Source organism: Mytilus galloprovincialis, chromosome 11 (genome assembly GCF_965363235.1).
Source record: "Mytilus galloprovincialis chromosome 11, xbMytGall1.hap1.1, whole genome shotgun sequence".
Taxonomy (NCBI): domain Eukaryota; kingdom Metazoa; phylum Mollusca; class Bivalvia; order Mytilida; family Mytilidae; genus Mytilus; species Mytilus galloprovincialis.
Genome location: NC_134848.1, coordinates 39523635 through 39548159, shown reverse-complemented (window position 1 = coordinate 39548159; position 24525 = coordinate 39523635). Strand labels below are relative to the sequence as shown.

At 32.8% G+C, this 24525-nt stretch overlaps 1 protein-coding gene and 2 pseudogenes across 1 annotated transcript; 1 reads left to right on the top strand and 2 right to left on the bottom strand.

Annotated features, from left to right (window-relative positions):
* Nucleotides 1–249: 249 nt before the first annotated feature.
* Nucleotides 250–5396, bottom strand: LOC143052158 (uncharacterized; annotated as a pseudogene).
* Nucleotides 5397–17998: 12602 nt separating this feature from the next.
* On the top strand, nucleotides 17999–19150 carry LOC143050753 (uncharacterized; annotated as a pseudogene).
* A 2762-nt stretch (nucleotides 19151–21912) lies between these two features.
* On the bottom strand, nucleotides 21913–24141 carry LOC143052159 (uncharacterized). The gene has a single exon (XM_076225111.1). The coding sequence runs from the start codon at nucleotides 23994–23996 to the stop codon at nucleotides 22941–22943; it is 1056 nt and encodes a 351-aa protein (XP_076081226.1). The 5' UTR covers nucleotides 23997–24141; the 3' UTR covers nucleotides 21913–22940.
* Nucleotides 24142–24525: the final 384 nt, after the last annotated feature.

Here is a 24525-nt window from a genome sequence, read left to right as displayed (position 1 = left end):
CATATAATCACTTCTACAAGGTTTATCACCAGTATGTGTTCTTATGTGCGTCTGTAAATTATGTTTCATGCTAAATCTTTTTTTTAACATATTTTACTCTTTAAATGATTTATCACAATTGTGTGTTCTCTTTAAAAGGCAGCAACCATTTGATTTTCGGGGGGGGGGGGGGGGGGGGGGGGGGCTATGTTTTTTTTCCACCAAAACTGAAAACAAATTTTTTTTTCCAAAAAAAAAACATAGCCCCCCCCCCGGAAATCAAATCGTTGCTGCCTTATGTGTCTGTAAATTCTGTTTCAAACTAAATCCTTTGTAACATATTTTACTCTTTAAAAGGTTAATCACCAGTGTGTGTCCTTATGTGTGTCTACATGTAAATTCTGTTTCCTGCTAAATCCTTGGTTACATATTTCCCATGTGAAAATTTTTCCGACACTAGTATGTTCACCACTATGCTTCTGTAAAATTCGTTTCAAACAAAACACTTTATCGCAAACATCACATTTATAAATAAGGTTTATCACCAGTATGTGTTCTCATGTGTTCCTTTAGGATTTGACGACGACTATTTAAACACTTTACCAAAAACATCACATTTATAAGGTTCATCTCCAGTGTGTGTTCTCATGTGTTCTTGTAAGCTACCATTCACACTAAAACCTTTACCACATACCTCACATTTATAAGGTTTATCTCCTGTGTGTTCTCATGTGTCTCTGTAAGTTACCATTCTGACTAAACCCTTTACCACATACATCACATTTAAAAAGTTTATCACCAGTGTGTGTTCTCATGTGTAATTTTAAGCTTTGACGATAACTAAACACTTTATCGCAAACATCACATTTATAAGGTTTATCATCAGTATGTAATTGCATATGTTCCTTTAAGCTTTTACGACAACTTAGCACTTTACCACATACTTCACATTTATAAGGTTTATCTCCTGTGTGTGTTCTCATGTGTGTCTGTAAGTTACCACTCTGACTAAACCCTTTACCACATACCTCACATTTATAAGGTTTATCTCCAGTGTGTGTTCTCATGTGTAACTTTAAGCTTTTACGATAACTAAACATGTTGCCACATACATCACATTTATAAGGTTTATTTCTAGTCATTGCGCGTCCAGTGTGTGTTCTCATGTGTCCCTTTAAGCTTTGACAATGCCTAAACACTTTACCACACACATCACATTTATAAGGTGTATCTTTAGCATGTGTTATCATGTGTTTCTGTAAGTTACCACTCTGACTAAACCCTCTTCCACATACCTCACATTTATAAGGTTTATCACCAGTGTGTATTCTCATGTGTAACGTTAAGCTTTGACTATGATTTAACATTTTCCCACATAAATTACATTTATATGGTCTATCACCTGTGTGTTTTCTCTTATGTGTTTGTAAATGCTGATTTCTAAAAAACCTTTGACCACATACATCACATTTGTGAGGTTTATCTCCAGTATGCAATTTCATATGTCTACTAAAGGCACTTCTGTCACTAAAATCTTTACCACACCTATTGCACTTAAAAGGTCTTTCACCAGTATGTATTCTAGAGTGGTTCTTTAACCTGCCTTTAACGACAAACGTTTTACCACATATATCACATTCAAAAGGTTTATCGTCATTGTGTGTTCGTATGTGTGCCTTCAAAACCTGTTTATTGTTAAATCCCTTGAAACATATTTCACATTTAAAAGGTATATCACCCGTGTGTATTCTAATGTGTCCCTGTAAAGTATACTTCGACTTAAATCCTTTATAACATATTTCACATTTGAAAGAGTTTTCATTAATGTGTATTCTATTATGTCCTTGTAACTTTTGTTTTGTGAAAAACCCTTCACCACAAACATCACATATAAAAGGTTTTTCGTCAGTGTGTACTTTTACGTGTCTATAAAAAGAACTCTGTGTAAACCTTTCACCGCATACATTACATTTATGGGGTTTTTCTTCAGTGTGTGTTTTAACATGTCTATAAAAGGAACGCTGATTAAACCTTTCACCGCATACATTACATTTATGTGGTTTTTCTTCAGTGTGTGTTTTTATGTGTCTATAATAGGAAGTCTGTTTTACTTTAAACCTTTCACCACATACATTACATAGATAAGGTTTCTCTCCTGTATTTGTTATAACGTGCCCGTGTAATTTTTGTCTCATTCCTTTCGCTTCCTCTTGAACTAATTGACTGGTAGTCTTGTCAAGAGGTGATATCATGGACTTTGTGGTCTCGTCAAGTGGTGAATTGCCGGGAGTTGTTGTTTCATCAAGGGGAAAAGTACCGGGAGTTGTTGTTTCATCAAGGGTTGCAATCATGAAACCTGTAGTCTCGTCAAGAGTTGCAATCATGAAACCTGTAGTCTCGTCAAGGGTTGCAATCATGCAATCTGCAACTGTAGCCACCTCTTCAAGGGGTGAAATCACAGAAGTTGTTGTTCCATCAAATTTGACAATCATGAAACCTGTAGTCTCATCAAGGGTCAAACAAATGTCTGTATTTTGCTTGTCCGACATTTTATTTACTTCTGTTATTTCTTGTCTGTTCTTTGCTCTTTTGCGTCAACAGGGCTGGAGTCTAAATCAATCAGAAGAATATGATTATGAATATTAGTAGTTGACTTCATTTATAGCAACAAAAGTTTAATCGATTACAAAACATCAGATTTTAACAAATGTTTAAAGATATGAAGGGTTGCTTTTTTACTTTTAATGTCATAGGTATATTCCAAATACATAGACACTTTTGTGATGTTTGATAGAAGTATGTTAAAGTTATTGGAGGATATATTTTGAGAGATTGCTATGAAATCATGTCTCATGAATGTTTTAACGCTTTAAAACTGTATTAAGGTGGTACCCAACACTTTCACTAAAATTAATTTGGCTCGTTTAATTTTCATAAAATTTTGTCAAAGTATTTACTTTGATCCCTTAACAAAACTATAAAAATTTCAAAAATTTTGAACCAACCGTTTTGTCAGAAAAATTACACTGGTTATATAGCAGTTTGACAAACACCAATTTTGATCATTGAGAAGCTTTACATTCCTTTTACAACACAATGTTATTTAAACGTGACATCATTTGTATTTGTAGTACAGATATTAGATTCATGGACCTTGCAAAAGTTATCTAACTTTCTTAACAAGTGAAACATCATTTTGTACCTTGAATATCTCACCATATACATGTATTACATATAAATTTCTGGAAATGTTCATGGAAAGAATGTATAGAATGATATGATCAATGCACTATAATTTGTGTATAAAACTAGAGGCTCTCAAGAGCCTGTGTCGCTCACCTGTTACTGTATTTACTGATGTCGGCCATCTTGGTTGGTAGGCGGGGTCATTAGACACTTTTTTTTAAAATAGATACCCTAGTAATGATTGTGGCCAAGTTTGGTTAAATTTGGCCCATAGTTTTAGAAAAGAAGATTTTTGTACAAGTTACAAAAATGATGAAAAGTTGTTCAATAACTCCTTAAGAGGTTCTCTGACAATTTTGGTCATGTTTGACTTATTTGTAGATTTTACTTTGCTGAACATTATTGCTGTTTACAGTTTATCTCTATCTATAATAGTATTCAAGATAATAACCAAAAACTGCAAAATTTCCTTAAAATTATCAATTTTAGGGCAGCAACCCAACAACGGGTTGCAGGATTCATCTGAAAATTTGTGAGGGGATAGATCTTATTCTGATGGACATTTAAATCTTGAAAGATTTGCCCTAAATGTCTTAGTTCTAAAGATATAAAGCAAAAACTGCATTTTACCACTATGTTCTAATTTTAGCCAGTTCGGCCATTTTGTTTGGTAGGTGAGGTCATCGGACACATTTTTTAAACTATATACCACAATTATGATTGTGGCCAAGTTAGTTTAAATTTGGCCCAGTAGTTTCAGAGAAGAAGATTTTTGTAATAGGTTTACAGACGCCGGACGCAGGACGCCGGACGACGGACACCAAGTGATGAGAAAAGCTCACTTGACCTTTCAGGTCAGGTGAGCTAAAAAGGTAGTGATCAGCCTTGGAAGATTTAGATATCAAGTCATTCCCATCTTTACCAATTGTCATATTCCTGACTTGGTAAGGCATTTCCATAGGTAGAAAACTGTTGATTAAACCTGATACACAAATATGATATACTAGAACACACCTGTGATATCGCGGGTCCGTGACTGAATTAAAGTATATAACTATGTGCAAGCCTTATTTTAGTATTAGTATTGTCATCTTATAAGTCATGTCGATTATAAGATACACAGTTTTCTCTGCTTTCAAATCTTTCTGTTTGAACTCGTTGAACTGGAACTTATCAATTATTGGCAATAATAATTATTTAGAAAACAAAAGGTCCTGGAATGGAGTATTTTTTAATCAACAGCATTGTCCTATATTAGTTGATATTATATAATTTAGATACATTTAAGACCAACTGTTCAAACTGTTTTCTAATTGAACAGAATAAAGATGCACAAAACTAATGTATATTTTTTCTTCTTCTACTGAATGCATATATATGTGCTTATTCAATATTTAAGCTGCTATATTTAACTGTATTATGTATTTTATTTTGTATGTATTTTTGTCCGTTTTCTATTTGTATTAATAGTTTTTGAAGGCCTCATGGAAGATTAACATGTAATTGTTGAATGTGTTACCTTCGATAAATAAAGAATTTTATTATTATTATTTATTTAGTTATAAATAAAGTTGAATTCTTTGATTCCCCATAGCCCCCCCCCCCCCAGAAAATCAAATGGTTGCTGCCTTAGGAGGAAAACAAAAGGGCATGGAGTGGTGTAATTTTTAATCTACACCTTTGTACTATATTAGTTACATATAAAGTTGAATTCTTTGATTCGTCGTGTTTACCTGATGACGGCTGACAAATTGGGCCTCGTTATTTTAGTATTATAGATACATACTAGTATATATGTTAATTTGGAGTTCCATATACTGAAAAAAATATGGAAATTGTAAACAAATACAAATTACTAATACATATTCAATCGCGATAGAAAGTTTTTTATTAAGCGTAGCTGTCTTCTTTTTTACAGTTTAATGGCTTACTAAGTGTCAGATGCAATTATCAGATTATAAAAACTTATAATAATTAACTCGTGGATTTGAAGATTGATGTGAGCAAATCCATATATTGTATTTAAAAAAAAAAGCATGGATACTCTGACATACTGTAAGAATTTTTCATTTTAGCGATTTACTTCGTGAACAACTTATACAAACATATATGATCTAAACGTGGGAACAGCATATATGTTCCAGTCTAAACTTACGATTACATTATTATATACTTGTAGTCATGGTAGTTACAACCCGAGTGCAGACTTGCCGAAAACATTTCAAAGGGCGATAACAAAGAAGGTTTTTTTTATATATGGAACGCCTACAAAACAACAATACAATAATATATATATATGCTTTATTTTAAAGGCACTGGCTACGGTTACATGGAAATGTAACAATAATAAAAATATTATTGTTACATTGGAGACTAATTGCCGGAATGCATGGTTGGGTAAGGAACTGTTTAATTACGAATGTAACAATAATTATTGAGGCTACGGTTACATTACGTTATTGTTACATGAAAAACAGCAATGTACGCTAGATTTTAATGCTTAATTCTTTCATATGTACTAAATAATACTTGTAATAATGATAAATAATAAATATTACTATTCAACAAAGTGCGGTGTTTAAAAAGTTTTACGTATAAATGGTTTTGCTGTTCTTAAAGATACTACTCCAGTGTCAAAGACGAAACATATAGTTCAATTGTTTCACGTTTAAGTATTTTAAAACTGCACACCTACTCTTATTACTATCATTATACTTTGAACAATGGATGAAGAGATTCCTAGTACCGACTTTGTTTAGGGTGAACAATTTAAAACTTGGGATGCGTTTTAAACGAAACTGAAACAATATCAAGACACACATTTCATACAGCTATACTAACGCAGTTCTAAAAAAAAAATGATACATCAAAAGTAAAGTTTGCTAACTGTAACTCAAATACTGGGAACTTCTGTAAGTACATGTATCCATGGAGGACGTAATTTCGTTCATCAAAAATGTGTCGGACTTAAACATGCTTTAAAAACTACTTACTGGATTGGTCATATCCAACTAAGTTAGACATCACGTGACTTTTGTGACGTATAATAGCCGCCATTTTGTATTATATTTCCCCATATAAAATGCATATATGCTTCAATAAAGTTCAATTTTCTCATAAACCTGATCCGTTTTCTTACTTTTGCAAATCAATCCTTGATATTCAAACATATTTCTATCAAGCAATGTTGGTCCTAACAGTTTAATTTTTGATTAAATTCGGTCAAATCTGAATCGTAAAACATGCACTTTTTCTCGTCATTTCTCCGTTGACTCAATGCTAAATTACCGATACCCATGTCTACTTGTACAACAAATAAAGAAATTCTGTAAATAAAAAACAAACTTTGCAAATCGATTAATTATATTCAAACATATAGCTGGCGAAGAATACTACTTAAAACAGTTTAATTTCAGGGCAAATTCGGTCAAACATCGATTTAAAAAAGGGAATTTTCCGGGATTTTTCAAAATGGCGGCTGATGTATCATATGGAAATATTGCATCAAATCAAGGATTTCTATAGTAAAACTTTCCTAGATTATATTTAATTTTTCCTAAAGAATCTCTGATGTTTCAGTTATTTTCCTTTAGTGATATTTCGATATCATTGATTTCAAAATTTCTTAATAAAAAAAAATTATTTTAAGTGTGACACGGGAACATTTATTTTGACAGATATTCATCCAGGAGATACTGTTTCCAGAAAATAGTTTACAATATCTATAATAAATAAAATTCTCTTCTTTTTTAAAAGTGTTTTGAGAAACTAGCTGTCATTGTTTATAAAAAAAAAATACAGTAAAGAAATTGTATGTAATAAATTTATGTATTGTAAATATAAAATAAATGTCTTCAACTTTTATTATTTAGTACATATTACTAGTCCAATCGTATATTGCGTTTTTTCATGTAACAATAACGCAATGTAACCGTAGCCTCAATAATTATTGTTACATTCGTAATTAAACAGGTCCTTACCCAACCATGCATTCCGGCATTTAGTCTCCAATGTAACAATAATATTTTTATTATTGTTACATTTCCATGTAACCGTAGCCAGTGCCTATTTTAAAAGACTACGTCACATTGACATGTGAAACAAGAGGTTAATACATACAAAATACAATCAAGGAAATAAATCAAACAACATAAAAATGAAATATATATAAACAAATATTTTACTTCATATGACTCTTATATTATATACATGTATTTTTTTCCCTCAACTTTGAAAAGAATAAAGATGCATATTAAAATACATTAATATCAACCAAATGGCAAGTGCTGAGTCCAAACATAATTAAGTTAGTAAGTAAGTAAGTAAATTTTATTTAGAGTCGGCATATATCTGGGAACAGTATATCAATATATAAGTTCCTGCATATATGTACATAATAACAGAGAAAACATGAGCTCTGGTGAGCTCTTTAACCGACTATCACATAAAAAACATGCAGCATCATGCAAATTTTTATACTACCAAATAAAACTAAAAAAACATGCAATATAATGAAAGCAACTCTATTTGATTTGTGAGCCTCCAGAGTCAAAGTTCATGTGGCAAGTGCCTCTATGCATATGTGCATTGAAACGGGGGAATCAGCAAGTCACTTGAGATCATAAAATATAAACATACAATGTAGCTAAGCTGTATTCTAAATAAAAGTTTGTAAATATACTAATAATAAAAATACAAGATTTGTAAATAATAATAATAATATCAAAATACCTTATTGACCCTTATTTAACGAAGGTAACACATTCAACAATTACATTTTTATTAATTATGCCTTCAAAAACTATTAAAACAAACAGAAAAGAAAAAAATACAAACAAAATAGAATATGATTATAATATGTCTCTGGTTTAGGCATCGTAGCCTATACGGCATTTAGAATGAGAAAAACACAATTCCGTATAGTCAGCTTGCAATGCATATAACTAAACAAATATAACGGAGTAACCTCTGCAGTGTAGCAGCATGTGATGGTCATTTTTAATTTCGCCATTTTACAGATTTTACATATTCTTTAATCTCTGGGCACTTTTAAATAGCTTCCTCTTGCAATGGCAAGGTTATGAGCACTAAATCTTAATTCATACTATGATGACCGATCTGATCTATTTCTTAAAGCATCAACATAACCTGTCCGTTCACTCATTTTATAAACACTCTGGAAATTCAAAATTGTTAATTTTGGAGATGCTGAAATATTTTCAAGATGTTCCTGAAAACCCTGGTCAATTAGTCTTTGTTTTATAAAACCAAAAAGGGGTTAAATAGTAAGGTTAACATTTGACAAATATATTAAACCTAAGTTTTGAATATTAATATTTAACGTTTTAATCCATGGGGTTGCTTTTTTTTGTAGCATTATATATTTGGTGCACTAAACTACCTTGTGAAGTGATAAATATTATGGTCCCAGAATTTAATACTGATAACATTATCCTATTTTTCAATGGCAGTCTTGTAAGTTCGGAACAACATGCATCATTCGAAGCTTTACCATGTTTACAGTGTACTCCCAAGATTTCTTAAATAAATTTTATATGCAACTTTTCATAGGCATCACTGTCTTTAAATGTCGAAATATTAATAATCTCCCATATTTCGCTACAATAAAGGGATTTGGGGCTACTAAGGAATCAAAAAGTTTTTCCAGAAGTTTACAAGGGTCATCTAATCCTATTGTTTTCATTATTTGAAAATATGCTTTCTTACCTTTTTCCATAAGCGAAGTGATGGCGACATAAAAACTGCCATTATATCTAATATTAATAATACTAGAAGACACCCGCGAAATCGCGGGCATTCAGAGCGTAGTTTAAAGTATGTAAAGTGTTGTTGGAAGAATTTTGTAAAATACAGAATGACTGGAGAATTTAACAAAAGTATCATATAAGTCATAGGTTATTGGGGACAGGAAGATGTTTTTTTACCCTCCATCTTTATTTCCAAAGTTCCCAATTTTTGGTTTTCTATCAATTTCAATATGAACATACATTTAGTATGTTATAATGAACATTTATTTAAGTAAGGAGCCTGTAATTCAGTGGTTGTCGTTTGTTTATGTGTTACATATTTGTTTTTCGTTCATTTTTTGTACATAAATAAGGCCGCTAGCAGTGGCGGATCCAGAAGTTTTTATAAGTGGGGCCCACTGACTGACCTAAGAGGGGACCCGCTCCAGTCACGCTTCAGTGATTCCCTATATAAGCAACCAAATTTTTACCCAAAAAGGGGGGGGGGCGGGCCCCCTAGCCCCCCCCCCCCCTAAATACGCCTCTGCCTTGTTTTCTCGTTTGCATTGTTTTACATTGTCATTTCGGGCCTTTTTTTTATGTAATCAATGAATTTTGTAAAAGATTTAATGACTGGAGAATTTCACAAAAAGTATCAAAAGTTCACATGAATAATTTTAGCGCTTATCTGTATATGTCATTTCGGGCCTTTTGAAGCTGAGTATGCGGTATGGGCTTTTCTCTTTGTTGAAGGCCGTACGGTGACCTATAGTTGTTAATATCTGTGTCATTTTGGTCTCTTGTGGAGAGTTGTCTTAACATGGCAATCATACCACATCTTCTTTTTTTTATGTAATCAATGAATTTTGTAAAAGATTTAATGACTGGAGAATTTCACAAAAAGTATCAAAAGTTCACATGAATAATTTTAGCGCTTATCTGTATATGTCATTTCGGGCCTTTTGAAGCTGAGTATGCGGTATGGGCTTTGCTCTTTGTTGAAGGCCGTACGGTGACCTATAGTTGTTAATATCTGTGTCATTTTGGTCTCTTGTGGAGAGTTGTCTTAACATGGCAATCATACCACATCTTCTTTTTTTTATGTAATCAATGAATTTTGTAAAAGATTTAATGACTGGAGAATTTCACAAAAAGTATCAAAAGTTCACATGAATAATTTTAGCGCTTATCTGTATATTATGAACATTCATTACTATATAAATAAAGCGTATTTAATTTCAATTCTAAGTTTACTAATCGATCCATGGTGATCATTGATATAGTATACAGACCCTCTCTAATTTATAAACTCTGTGACCGCCGTGGATAGTAAACTTGAAAATGATAGCAGATAAAATTCTGAAAATACACTTTATTCGTAGTATATGTATGTTCAAAGTATACAGAAAAACGCAAACCGGAAGTCTAATCTGACTTAAAATTTCGTACAATGACGGGACAATATCCGGATGCCTTTTTTCTCGTTTTCTCCTAAAATAACTCAATCTGAATAATCATATGAATGGATGACAAATGCGACTATGCACTGTACCTATAGGACACAGAGGCGTGTTGATTAATTTATTCTGGAAAGAAGAGAAGCGACACCAAAAATGAGGTCTTCTCGTTTAATAGTATAGATATCAATAATTATATAATTGTCACACACTCATGACACTTATTGATATTTGAATTTAAATTAACAATTTTATGACAAATAAATTCTACAAATTTTCAATTAAAAACACTTGCAACTGCATTTTCCATTATAAATCAAAATTTTATCATTGGTGTACTGAAAATTCGATTTTATTTCTTCTACAAAATTACCCATAATTATAAATGTGGCGTTCAATATACTAAATGTAAACAATGTTAGCAAATCCTATAAGAAATAAGCAACCAACCTCAGATAGTAATAACTGTATTGCTGTCGACCAAACATCGTCTCAACAATTTTTTGTTTAACCAATCATACAGGAATCTATGAAAAGACAATGTTAAAGCAAACATAAAATTAGCTCAGAGACCTAATATTAATCAGCAAGTTAAACAGGCTCAAATGTTCAATCCTCTACCAAGTAAACTTGTTACTAAGTTACGTACCGACCTCTGATAGTAATAACTGTATTGCTGTCGACCATGCAAACATCGTCTCAACAAATTTGATTTAACAAATCATACAAGAATCAAGGAAAAGGCAATGCTGAATCAAAAATGATTTTTTTTAAAGTTACTGGAGATGTAAGTAACACACTGAGCAATGATAGTAATCAAAGAGCTGATAGCTCTGAGGTGGAAGAAGGTAAATAAAAGGTAACTTGAATTACCACAAAAGCAGCCCCACTAACCCAGGCTGCTTTGTTCCATTATCATTATGATGTAAATTTTTTTTCTTCAAACAGGAATGTGTCATACCGTAAGTACATGGATTTCCCATCCGTACAATAACTTTCTATGTTCAGTGGACTTTGAAAATTTTAGAAAAAATCTGATACCTTCATGTATCGCACTCTGCCTGGTTCTTACGAAGAGCTGTACTTCAGTAAAATCTTTAATTTGACAGTAAAATTAAGAAGATCATATATAAGGAACACATGTGTACTAAGTTTCAAGTTGATTGGATTTCAACTTCATCAAAAACTACCTCGACCATAAACCTTTACCTGAAGCAGGACGGACGGACAGACCAGAAAACATAATGCCCATAAATGGGGCATAAAAATAGTAAGAATTGTTACATACCCGCAACCTGTTGAAAGTTCCCATTGGTTTTTTTTAGTGCGAAACAACAATTTTAAAGGTTACAGTTTTTAGAGAAGTATTTTGAACGATCTGGATTGTCTAGAAAAAGTGTCATATTTGTATGCTGAACTTGCATGCCTTTTTCTTCAATTTGTTTGCATGATTCTAGTAATCAAATCGGAAGAAATGATGAACATGTAGCTATCAGACCAGGGTTTATTTTCTTGTGTAAGAATATTAGATGCTTGTTGAAATTTCCAATTTTGAATTATGCACAAAGATGAACCTTTAACAGGTTGGGAACAACACTCCAAATGAGGGGTAACCCTCATTGGAAGAACATTACATTCTTGATAAAATATGAGCACCTTTATATTCATATTATTTGATGAAACTTTTCCCTAAGAACTATGCATCTATCAAGAATTAAATGGTCAAAACATGTCAAAAGAATTTTGTGATGTTTCTAAACTTATATCTTCTTTATTAATTTGACCCCTCATTTAGAAAAGTTGTTCCAAATATAATGAATTTTCCCACTTTTTTTTCAACAGTAAAATGACCCCTTGTTTAAAGGACAGTCCCTCATTTAAGGGACACCACTCATAATGGGGGGGGGGGGGGTCCCAACCTGTTTGTTGGTCTTTGTGAAAAAATGGACTACAAAAATAAAATATGTTACAAAAACTGTTATGTCAATAACTTATTGAAAAAAAGATACTTTTTATTATCTTTGAGGCCCCTCATGGGGGGGGGGGGGTCCTAGTAATCACATAATCACCATTTTTTTGCCAATATAATCACATAATCATTAAATATTTGCTTATCTTTAGTAATCAAATAATCATAAACTAAAAATACAGTCCTAGGTAATCAAATAATCATGAAATATTTGGCTTAATAATCAAATAATCATTAAAAAACGGCCAACTAATCACATAATCAAAAACCCCATGAGGGCCCTCATCTTTATATTAGTACTGTCAACGTATATTTGTTCCACCTAACAGAAGTTCCAATGGAAACTTTGTTATAAACATTGTCGTAATATCTGTTCCTGTTGGAACAAATATTCTATACATTTTATTCCGTTAGGAACATTTACTTTAATATTTATTCCAGTGGAAATAATATTCCAGAATAATGTTTCCATTTGGAACTTATATTATGAAGGAACTTCTATTCCGTGACAGTACAGTAGACTCCGGATAATCGGATACCCAAAATGTCAGCTAAAAATATCCGATTACCTGATATATTCAATTAGACGATGAATGTATATTCATTGAATATGATACAATAATAAGTAGATCTATTGCTAAATATGTGGGCTGGAGGATTGATGGAGTTATTTTTATCAGTTACATCACCACGATGTTTGCGTAAAAAACTATCAGCTGCTTATCATGTATTTGATTAAATTTGTTTGCACTTGCAGTTTTTTAATCCTATATTTATAAGAATAAATCAAATGTCCTGAAATATTTATGTGAATTATTATCTTCCATCCAAAGCTTGTCTTTACTTGTTTAGTTAACAAATTAATATCCATTATTTATATTTTATCAAAGCATGTCTGTGTAGAATCTCATAAAGTTTACGTTTTCGTAAGACTATTTATGTTTAGGTCATGGTTCTAGAGGCTTCTTCACAAATTTGTAAACAAACCAATATGGCCGCCATACGTGATTGATCGTGATTACCTGTGAAAAAAATATTTTTGACAAAAGTAAGATTTTTCTTGTCATAGGGATTTATATTTGTATTGCAATAAATTGTTCAGAAGCAGATACATTCAGTTTAGATAATATTTCTTATTCTATGAGCATTTAGAGTTTAATCAAAATTCTCCTTACAGCAACGTACTGCTCTTGTCAACTGAGTCTTGAATAATGTTATAAATAGATTCAAACCATTTGAAGTAAAAGAGCATCTAGTTCAGATGACAGAGGAAAACAATGAATAAAGACAACAATTTTATAAGAAATAGATCCTTTTATTTATTATTAAAAACCAAATCTTCTTGTCTGCAAGATTGCAAATTCGTAACTTCAAGGGCGAATATTTAAAGAGGTCGAGTTGTCCCCATACCTAATTCACGCATGCGTACTACAAATATCTACAGTAAAAATATCCGGTTACAAGTAAACAAATAGCGTCATGTGGATGAAATGAAATCTAATAATTTACATAAATAAATGGGTACATATTTGCGATAGTGATTGTTTTTCAATCTTAATTTACAAATTAAATGATTCAGATGCATGTAAAAATTGGTGTCGGGAATCAGAAGCTGTTCTGATAGTTATCAAAAGTACCAGGATTATAATTTTATACGACAGACGCGCGTTTCGTCTACATAAGACTCATCAGTGACGCTCAGATCAAAATAGTTCAAAAAGCCAAATAAATACAAAGTTGAAGAGCATTAAGGACCCAAAATTCCAAAACGTTGTGCCAAATACGGCTAAGGTAATCTACTCCTGATGTAAGAAAATCCTTAGTTTTTCGAAAAATTCAAAGTTTTGTAAACTGAAATTGTAATACACAGAAACGAATGCGGCATACGGAGGTTCAATGTCAGCACCATAGGTCTTCAGAAGACTTGAAGTCTTCTTCCACCAAAATCAGTTTTGCTGTCAGAGAAGACTCGACAATTAAAGTTCATGAAGATAAATATAACACATTGGACAAGACAGTGTTGCTGTCCGTATAGAAAATGTTATTGAGAAAGCGCCAAATAGTTCTATACAGGGTCGTCATTCTACAGTTTCAAACTTACCGCACGATTCTCATCAAAACATAAAGTTTATCCCATCAAACGACTCATCTGCTATTATTAATAGTAAAATCTGTTTTGCTGTTAAACATATGAAGGAAACAAAGAATTAAGACAATTATCACAAAGCTGTTCAACCGCATCCAAATCATCCTGTTCATATTAAGCTAAAAAATGGAAGTTCTTTTTTAGACAAAGGACAAATCATTCTCCTAAATCCAGATATAGCGCCCTCTGTGAATCAAATGATGTAACCTTGGAAGAAACAAGTTCACTACGTATCGTCTCTTTCAACATTAAAGTCTTCAACTCCAACAAAAATTACTTTATTGAACTCCTACATAAACACGACATCATACTTTTGCATGAACAATATTGTCTTTTTAATTATGAAAAAGAACGACTGAAATAACATTATTCAGACTTTCTCACCTTCTCAAGACATATTGATGATGATGAACCAATGTCCCCAATTGGTCGACCGAGAGGACATGGTCGTATCGCAATCTTAGGCCACACCAATTTAATTTCTTGTTCTACGGATTTTGGGCTCCAAAATTTGGGGCGAGCGAGCGATTTGAAAATTTAAATAAAAAAATATTTATTTTGCAAATTCTTGAGGCGAAGCTTGAAAAGTAAAGGCGAGCGATTATAATTTTTTTTTGTAAACATAAAATAGTAGGTTTCAACAATATTAAAACTTGATTTATCACTTGTACTTTGTTATTTCTTTAATTTCTGAAGTATTTTTTCCCTGTTCACCAAGAAATAATTAAATCTGGTCTATAAATGTGTGACTGACAATGAGACAATTCTCCATCTAAGTCATATTCAGTTTTGGGGCAACCCCTTAATGTTATAAATATCCCTTTTTTCATGTTTTATGAGTGATCAATATAAGTTATGATATATTTGTTTGTACAAAAGGGCTCATATTTTCTCAAAGAACTATACATCTATCTCGTATTAAATGGTCAAAACATGTCCAAAAAATTTGTAATATTCCTGGACTTTAACCATGTTAACACATTTACTTTAACAGTTTAATATTATTCAAAATAAGTGGACCCCTCTTTTAGAAAAAAATTGTTTAAAATATGATGTAACTCTCCTCTTTTTTAGTACAAAATTCTAAGTTTTCAAAGGTTTTGAATAGAAAAACTATACAAATCCTTGGTATTTCTATTTTCTTTTCTACATCAGTAAAATGTCCCCTTGTCTGAGGGAAGATTTTTCTTAACCTGATTATAACAAACACAGGTAAAAGTACGACCTTTTACATGGGGCTTTGATACAGACCAAACAACAAGCTATACAGGGCCCCAAAATTTTTAGCGTACACAATTCAAACAGGAAAACCAACGATCTAATTTATATATCCAAACGGGAAAATACCAATGAACAACATCAATAAACGATAACTGCTGAACGACAGGCCCCTGAATCAATCAGGACAGGTGCATAAACATGCAGCGGCTATGGATAGTTTTGTTTCGCCAGCATACAATATAATTGCAGTTGAAGGCAAATCCTTCAGAAGTTCTGTACTTTATTCTAACAACGAACATATTTTGATAGGGAATATAAGTAAGGGGGAGAGAAACCAATGTTTTGTTGTTTACCGGTATATATTTCCGCTTTAATAAATTTATATCGGAGCACTCCTTCTTTGGATAAATAGGTTTCATGCTGAAACAAATATATATTCTCACAGATATTTAAGAAGTGTGGTGGTGTGCTTTTTTGTTTAAAATCGTTATATACAGGTTAGACTGTGATTTTAAAAACAAATGTTGATATATTTTTATAATATTTACAAAAAACGGTGCGGGAAATGGACATGATTACATTTCCGGATGCGGGAAGCGGGAATATAAAAAAAATATAAAAATTCTGTTTTGAGAAAAATAGGTGCGGGCGGGTCCGTCGAACAAGGAATCAAATTGGTGTGGCCTTAAACAGAAAATCCATATCTCAATGTTTTCTCAACTTCCAGACGGAAACAACAGAGTTCAAGCTATTGAAATATCTACAACTGGAAATCCTACTTGCCTTATTAACGTATATCTTCCTTCTAGAGGTACTGATAGTGGACACGATGCTTATAGAGCAGCCTTAGACACTCTCAAAGAAATTATCCTGAAGCATCAAGAAACACACTCAATTATTACAGCAGGTGACTTTGACGCCTCATTTATTAAACATTACAAGGACTCCCAAGATGAACTCTTCAAACAATTTGTAAAGAGAATGGAACGGAACTTCCAGTAAAATGCCAAACTGATCACACATATTTTCAAGGAACATCTAGATCACAGATTGACTACATATTGGTAAAAATTTATTGAGAACAATATGCGATTAAAAGAACTTATTCAGGTTAAAATCCTATGTGAAGGTCACAACACCACTGAACATTATCATGTGTCTGCCGATCTCTGTATAGAAGTAAGTGCATGCCAGAAACAGTACAGAGAAAATATCCGTACCAAAAACAACTGTGAAACAGTGAATAAGGATATATAACTATGCTCTAAAAGTACAGGAAGTACTAAAGGATAGAAAATACCTTAACATAAGAACACCATATGGAATTAATCAAGCTACAAATCAATTACTAACTGCTTTAAATAACGCGTTGGGTACATGCTATCCTCGAAGGAAATCAAAATATAATAGAAGGAAAAAGATAAGCTGGTCACCAAAACTTGCCAATGCTATTAGTAAATCAAAGAAGGCATTCTTCCTCTTGAAAAAGCAGGATCTCCCCCTTCAAAAGATAACATCTATAACATACATAGGCTTGATTCTAAACGGATAGTAAGATCAATACAAAGACAACAAAGTGCTGACAAAAGAATTAGCTACACGAGGAAATTATGAAGGCAGCCCATAGAGACAATGAACTATTCTTTAGGTTAATAAAAACCCAAAGATCCTCCTCCTCCCAATTCACTCATACGCTGCAGACTCCAGATAAAGAAGCTTCTAAGCCGGATGATATTAATGAACTCTTTAAAGAACATTTTGTAAACTTAGCGAAAACAAACGAGAATCCATTTTTCGATAAAGAACATGACAATTTGGCCAAATTAAACGCAGAAACAATTGTAAAATTATGTGAAAATGAAGACATAACTGTTCAACCTGTTACCTCCTGAAATTATAAAACTTATCTCACAATTGAAAAAGAGGAAATCTGGAGATGTAGACTGTCTAACATCAGAACATCTAATTGACTACTTTACAACTCTGATCAATAACATATTTTACACAAAACATGTACCTGCTGCTATACAAAAAGGGACTTTTAACTCCAGTTCATAAAAAAGACAACAATTCCATCAAATTATAGAGGAATAAATATAATTTCAATCGGTTAGATTTAAGAATTAGAATGAAATTATTTTCTTCTGAATTGTCTGCCTATAGGTGGCGTTTTTATGTTATGTGTTTCATCTGATTTGGCGGTTAAATCATTCGGCACGACAGGGTCCACTCGATCGGTCACATTTATTGTTCTAGTTGTGTTCTATCGATTTAAGTACATTCGAATTTAATCATGGATAGTGAAGGTGAACCAGATATTTCGTTGAGAACTGTTTTAACAGCTGTAAACCAACAGAGTAAAGATATCGAGGCAATTATTGACGCCAAAGTTACGGAGAAAATTGGTGGATTAAGAGAAGAGTTGCAGGGGGCCAATCAGTTAATGAAATCCCAGGTTAAGAAACTTAAAACAGAAGCTTCCTATAAATGGAAATACGAAGGTAATAAGATCCAATTTGACTTCAATACTGAAAATCTCGAGGATCTCGTTCAGACTTTGTGGGCTATAGGGCAGTATCTACAACAAAAGGATATTATCAAAGTTTTTTACGATGGATAAAATGGTCTATATTGAACGGAATTGAAAATTGTGATATTCTACCAGCTAAAGCTTTCACGTTGCTATACATTTAGCTTCTTTGACACGGTCGAGCAATACTGTTAGTCCAGTTTTTCAGGCGTTTTATTCTTTAAAGTGGATACATTTATTATTTGGATCATCATGTTCACCGACTGATTCGTCTTTAGTAATTAATGTGTTAGAAGGTGCGAAACGTAGTTTGGCTACTCCTACGAATAAAAAGGAACCTATTTCGGTAGAATTGCTGCATAAAATGTATGATGCCATGTTTTCGTTTGGTAATAATCAACGTATAATTTGTGCGTGTTTCACTGCATTTGCTTGTTTTTTAAGAGTTTCTGAGATGCTTAATATTAGAAGAAGTGATATACTAGTAGTTATTTTAGAGTGTTATATGTCAATTCTTATACAACATAGTAAAACATATCGCTCGTACACATTCAAATAAGTGTCCCGTTAAAAACATGGAATTATATTTGCAGTGGGCTGATATTTCATGTGATTTTGATGAGTTTATTTTTCGAAATTTAACAAAAATGTAAAGATGTCTATGTTTTGCGTAAAGAGAATGCACCTTTGTCGTATTCAAGGATGCGTGAGCTCTTTATTGAGGCTTTCAAGCCTTTTGTTCATAACATAAAGCGATATGGTTTGCACAGTTTGAGGTCTGGGGGCGCTAGTGTTTGTGCTAATTTGGGTTTACCAGACCGGCATTTTAAGAGACACGGTAGATGGCGTTCCGAAACGGCAAAAGATGGTTATGTTAAGGACTCCTTAGAAGATTTGCTTAAAGTCTCCAAATGATTAGAGTTATAGATTTTATGCTTTAATTTTGCATGATATAAAACTTTCTTAAAATTTTCCCGTTCTTTGTGTTTCGGCCATCGGCTCTGTCGTGTGGTATTGCACTTTACCATTTCTTATTATTATTATGAGAATAATATGTGGTTCTGATATATGGGTATTAACGGAAGAAGAACTTTCATCTCTATCATATGCAAAGTCTAGAACTCTGCTTACGAGCTAGAATTGAAGGTACCTTGAATAAGCAACAAAATAGACTACAGAAAGGTTTCACTAAAGGTGCTTCCTCTATAAACATTGCCCTTTTAATCACTGAAGCAATAAACGAGGCAAAGGATAAATATGAAAAATGAATCTTAATCACCCTAGATGCAGAAAAATCTTTAGATCACATACATCTATTTTGGAAACTTTATCACCAAGGAATTACAGGCCCAACATGGTTACTGATCAGAGAGTTATATAAAAATACACATCAACCCAAGTAAAATCTCAAGGATGTATCTCGCAAGCTTTCACAAATGAGCAAGGAGTATTTTATCTGCCAACTTCTACAAAGCATACAATAAGAATATCCTAGATACACTTGAAGCAACACATATTGGATTTAAGATAGGAAACCAATTACTTAGGTTGTCCACCGTGTGCAGACGATATTATGCTATGCGCAACTTCTGAACAGGATGCATCAACTCAACTCCGTATCATTGAAAGCTGTACAAAAAATGATAGAGTTAAAATCAATAGTAACAAGACCGAAATATTATTGATCAATAAAAAGAACAAAGAATCAAACCTTGAACTTTTCAACAAGATTATCAAAAAACAGACCATAAATCATCTGGGTATTGAAAGACAAGACCGAAATACCTCAAATGTAGTCAACAGAATATCCACTGCTAGAGTTAACATGTATTCCCTCATGGGATCAGGCTCACATGGAATAAATGGAATAAATGGAATAAATCCATTGATTGCATATGAACTGTGGAGAACATTTTTCATACCAAGAATGCTATACGGCTTTGAAATTCTTAATTTTACTAAGACTGATATTTTAAAATTGGAGAATTTCCAGAAAAAGACATTTAAACATCTGTTATCTCTACCACAACGAACTGCAGATGCTGCAATATACATTTTGCTTGGAGCAGAATCCATTGAACAACTCATCCCCAAGGCAATGATTTCTCTATTCCTTAGAATTTCAAAAGATACAAATTCAATTCAGTACAAAATAGGAATCAGACAATTAGCGACAAAAGATTATATATTATTAGTGTTTTAATCTTATGACAGTATGATCTGTACAGTGTAAATACAAGTTTTACCTTTTATCCTTATTATTTTTGTTTTACTAAAACAAAGTTACATATTTAAACCTAACAATTTTTTAATATTTCTTAAACTAGTATATTTTTATTGCGGTGACCCTGCAAATAGGGTGGACTTCCGAAGAAGAAGAAGAAGAAGAAGAAGTAGATAACCTTGCAATGCCATAGTTTTTTTTACAGGTATGAATACTGTACAATTGTTGAGTATTTTTCATTTTTGCGATTTAGTTACTCAAAATCTTAAAACAAATATAGGATTGAACTTACAGTTACATTGATCCCTTCTTGTAGCTCAGACTTGTAGCCAAGGCAACCATAAAAAAATCTAGGGGCGATTACCGAGACGAAGAAAATATGGAACGCATGCAAAACACCAAAAAAACCAAAGTTAAATAGTGATGCTTCAGTTGTTCTGTTTATGGTAGGATTTTTTCATGGAATCAGAGAATATTTTGATAGATATGTTGTTTTGGTAAACGGACAGAAAGTCACAGGACATAAAGTCACAAATTTGATAGGACAAAAAGTCACAAATAATCTGTTGACATTTGATTGAATATTGATAAGAGAAATATCTTGAAATATTTTCTTTTAAATACATATAATCATATTTTAATAGTTTAGGAAATGTGTCATTGTACTTGGAAAATGAAGATTTATTTAACTTTAATCATGCAAAAGAAAGATTTCTTGGCACCATGAACATGATGAAGCCATTTCAGTGTCAAGCCACTATGACATTTTGTATTTTTAACAATTATTTGATCATCTTTGATATTTTTTTTGTTTACAAAGTTGGTTTATATACAATAGTTCAAGAAAAATACAAAAATATTTTTGTAGAAATAAGCGTTTTTTATTAAAAGAAAATAATCAGAAAAAATGTCCCGTGACTTTTTGTCTGTGTTTTTTTGTCCTGTGACTTTCTGTCCTACATTCGTTGTTTTAATCTCTCTAGGTTTGATGCAACGTAGCAGCGCATCAATTTTAAACGGACACTTTTTCATATAGGTCGAGCTCTGATGTCCCACGGCCCCATTTTGTCTGGCAATACAGCCGGAGGACGGCAAAGTAATATTTGACGATTCAACATCCAATGAATGTTATTCTGTAAATTTATATAATACGTTCGATTCTACATGTATCCCATTCAAGAACATCTAAATAAACTCTTCATAGATACCAGGACTAAATTTTGTATATACGCTAGACGCGCGTTTCGTCTACAAAAGACTCATTAGTGACGCTCGAATTCAAAAAAGTTAAAAAGGCCAAATAAAGTACGAAGTTGAAGAGCATTGAGGACCAAAATTCCTCAACGTTTTGCCAAATCCAGCTAAGGTAATCTATGCCTGAGGTAAAAAAAAGCCTTAGTATTTCAAAAATTCTAAATTTCTAAGTTTACCCTGTAGTTTTGTTTGGGTTCGTGTTGCTCAGTCGTTTTTATTTTATAGTCGGTTGTTTCAATTTTTCCCCATGCCATTGTCAGCTCCATTTAGACATTAAAGTTTCACTATCCATTGTGGGTTTACAACCTCTCATTAATATGTTGTAATATAAGACACGTGTATGTTGTCAACTATAAGAAGGGTGGGTCTTAACAAATATTGTGGTGAAGCAGGTATGACAAAAACGTATTCAGAATAAAAAATCCTCAAATACTTTATAGCGTTAAATTTTGAAAAAAAAGCGCGAAAAATATACTGACTCAGACAAAAATCCATTACCCCTTATTGAAGTTAAAAGGTTGCTCCATAACGTATCACCAGAATTCAGAACTTATTCCTCTGCATGTTCTTAGTTAAAATAAAGTATCAAGTAAAATCACAAAAATACTGAACTCCCGAGGAAAATTCAAAACGGAATGTCTCTAATCAAATGGCAAAATCAAACATCAAATGAATGGATAACAAGAAGACTAAAACCCTTTACCTCATTCATTACAATTATGTGGTTTCTGTACATTTAATATGATATCATGTGTTTGTAATACATTTGTGTAAAAGGCATTGTTGTCAATTTAACTCTTACAATATACATTCAAATCATATGGTTTCTGTCCGGTATATTATCATGATCTCATGGTTGTTACTTAGGCACTGTGGTCACTTAAACCATTAGAACATACAATACAATTATGGGATTTCTGGACAGTTTTTGTTTGTAAAAGGCACTGTGGTCAATTGAACCATAACACTAATCATTACAATTGTATGGTTTCTATCCAGTATATTATATGTTCTCATCTGTTTGTTATTGTCACTGCACTGTGGTCACTTTTTCCAGTTTATAAAATCTCGTGTGTTTGAAATTAATATTCACGGGGGTCCCTAATCTCAATATAACATTGTATAACATGCGTCTTGTTCATCGATTGCTAAGTAGTGTTATTTGTGCGTGTTGCTACGAGTCTTTACCGCATTTATCACATTTAAAAGGTTTATCACAAGTGTGTGTTATTCAGTGTGTCTGTAAGATCTGTTTCCTGCTAAATCCTTGTTTACATATTTCACATGTGAAAAGTGCTGACCGCTATGTTTCTGTAAAATTCGTTTCAAACGAAACACTTTATCACAAACATCACATTTATAAGGTTTTTCACCAGTATGTGTTCTCATATGTTCCTTTAAGCTTTGACGACGACTATACACTTTACTACACACATCACATTTAAAAGGTTTATCTCCAGTGTGTGTTCTCATGTGACCTTGTAAGGTATCATTCACACTAAAACCTTTACCACATACACCACATTTATAAGGTTTATCTCCAGTATGTGTTCTCATGTGTGTCTGTAAGTTACCACTATGACTAAATCCTTTACCACAAACATCACATTTATAAAGTTTATCAGCAGTGTGTGTTCTCATGTGTATCTTCAAGATATGACGAAGAATAAATACTTTACCACACACATCACACTTATACGGTTTATCACCAGTATGTGTTCTCGTGTGATACTTTAAGCTTTGACTCTGACTAAACCCTTTACCACATACATCACATTTATACGGTTTATTTCCCGTCTCTGCATGTCCAGTGTGTATTCTCATGTGTCCCTGTAAGCTTTGACATCGACTAAACACTTTACCACACACATCACATTTATATAGCATGTATAGTTTATTTCCAGTCTCTGCGTGTCCAGTGTGTGTTCTCATGTGTACCTTAAGGCTTTGACGACGACTTAACCCTTTACCACATATATCACATTTATAAGGTTTATCTACAGAATGTGTGTTCGTATGTAACTTTAAGCTTCGACGAGAACTAAACTCCTTACCACATTCCTCACACTTAAAAGGTTTCTCTCCAGTATGTGTTCTCTTATGTGTCTGTAAATGCTGATTCCTAATAAACCTTTGACCACACACATCACATTTGTGAGGTTTATCTCCAGTATGCGATTTCGTATGTCTTTTTAAGGCCCTTGGGTCACTAAAATCTCTTCCACATGTATCACACTTAAAAGGTCTTTCACCAGTATGTATTCTAGAGTGTTTCTTTAACATTCCTTAAACGACAAATGTTTTACCACATACATCACATTTAAAAGGTTTATCGCCATTGTGTGTTCTTATGTGTGACTTCAAAACCTGTTTTTCGCTAAATTCCTTGAAACATATTTCACATTTAAAAGGTTTATCACCAGTGTGTATTCTAATGTGCGACTCTAAAACCCGTTTGGACTTTAATCCTTTATAACATATTTCACATTTGAAAGTGTTTTCATTAATATGTATACCATTACATTGATAACGTTTCTCTCTGGTATTTGTTTTAACGTGCCAGTGTAATTTTTGTCTCATTCCTTTCGTTTCCTCTTGAACTAACTGACTGGTAGTCTTGTCAAGAGGTGATATCATGGACTTTGTGGTTTCATTAAATTGGTCAGTTGTTGCTCTTGTAGTCTCGTTCAGGGGTGATATCCAGGAAGTTGTAGTTTCATCAAGGGATGAATTGCCGGAAGTTGTTGTTTCATCAAGGGAGGCAATCATAAAACCTGTAGTCTCGTCAAGGGTGTTAATCATGCAATCTGCG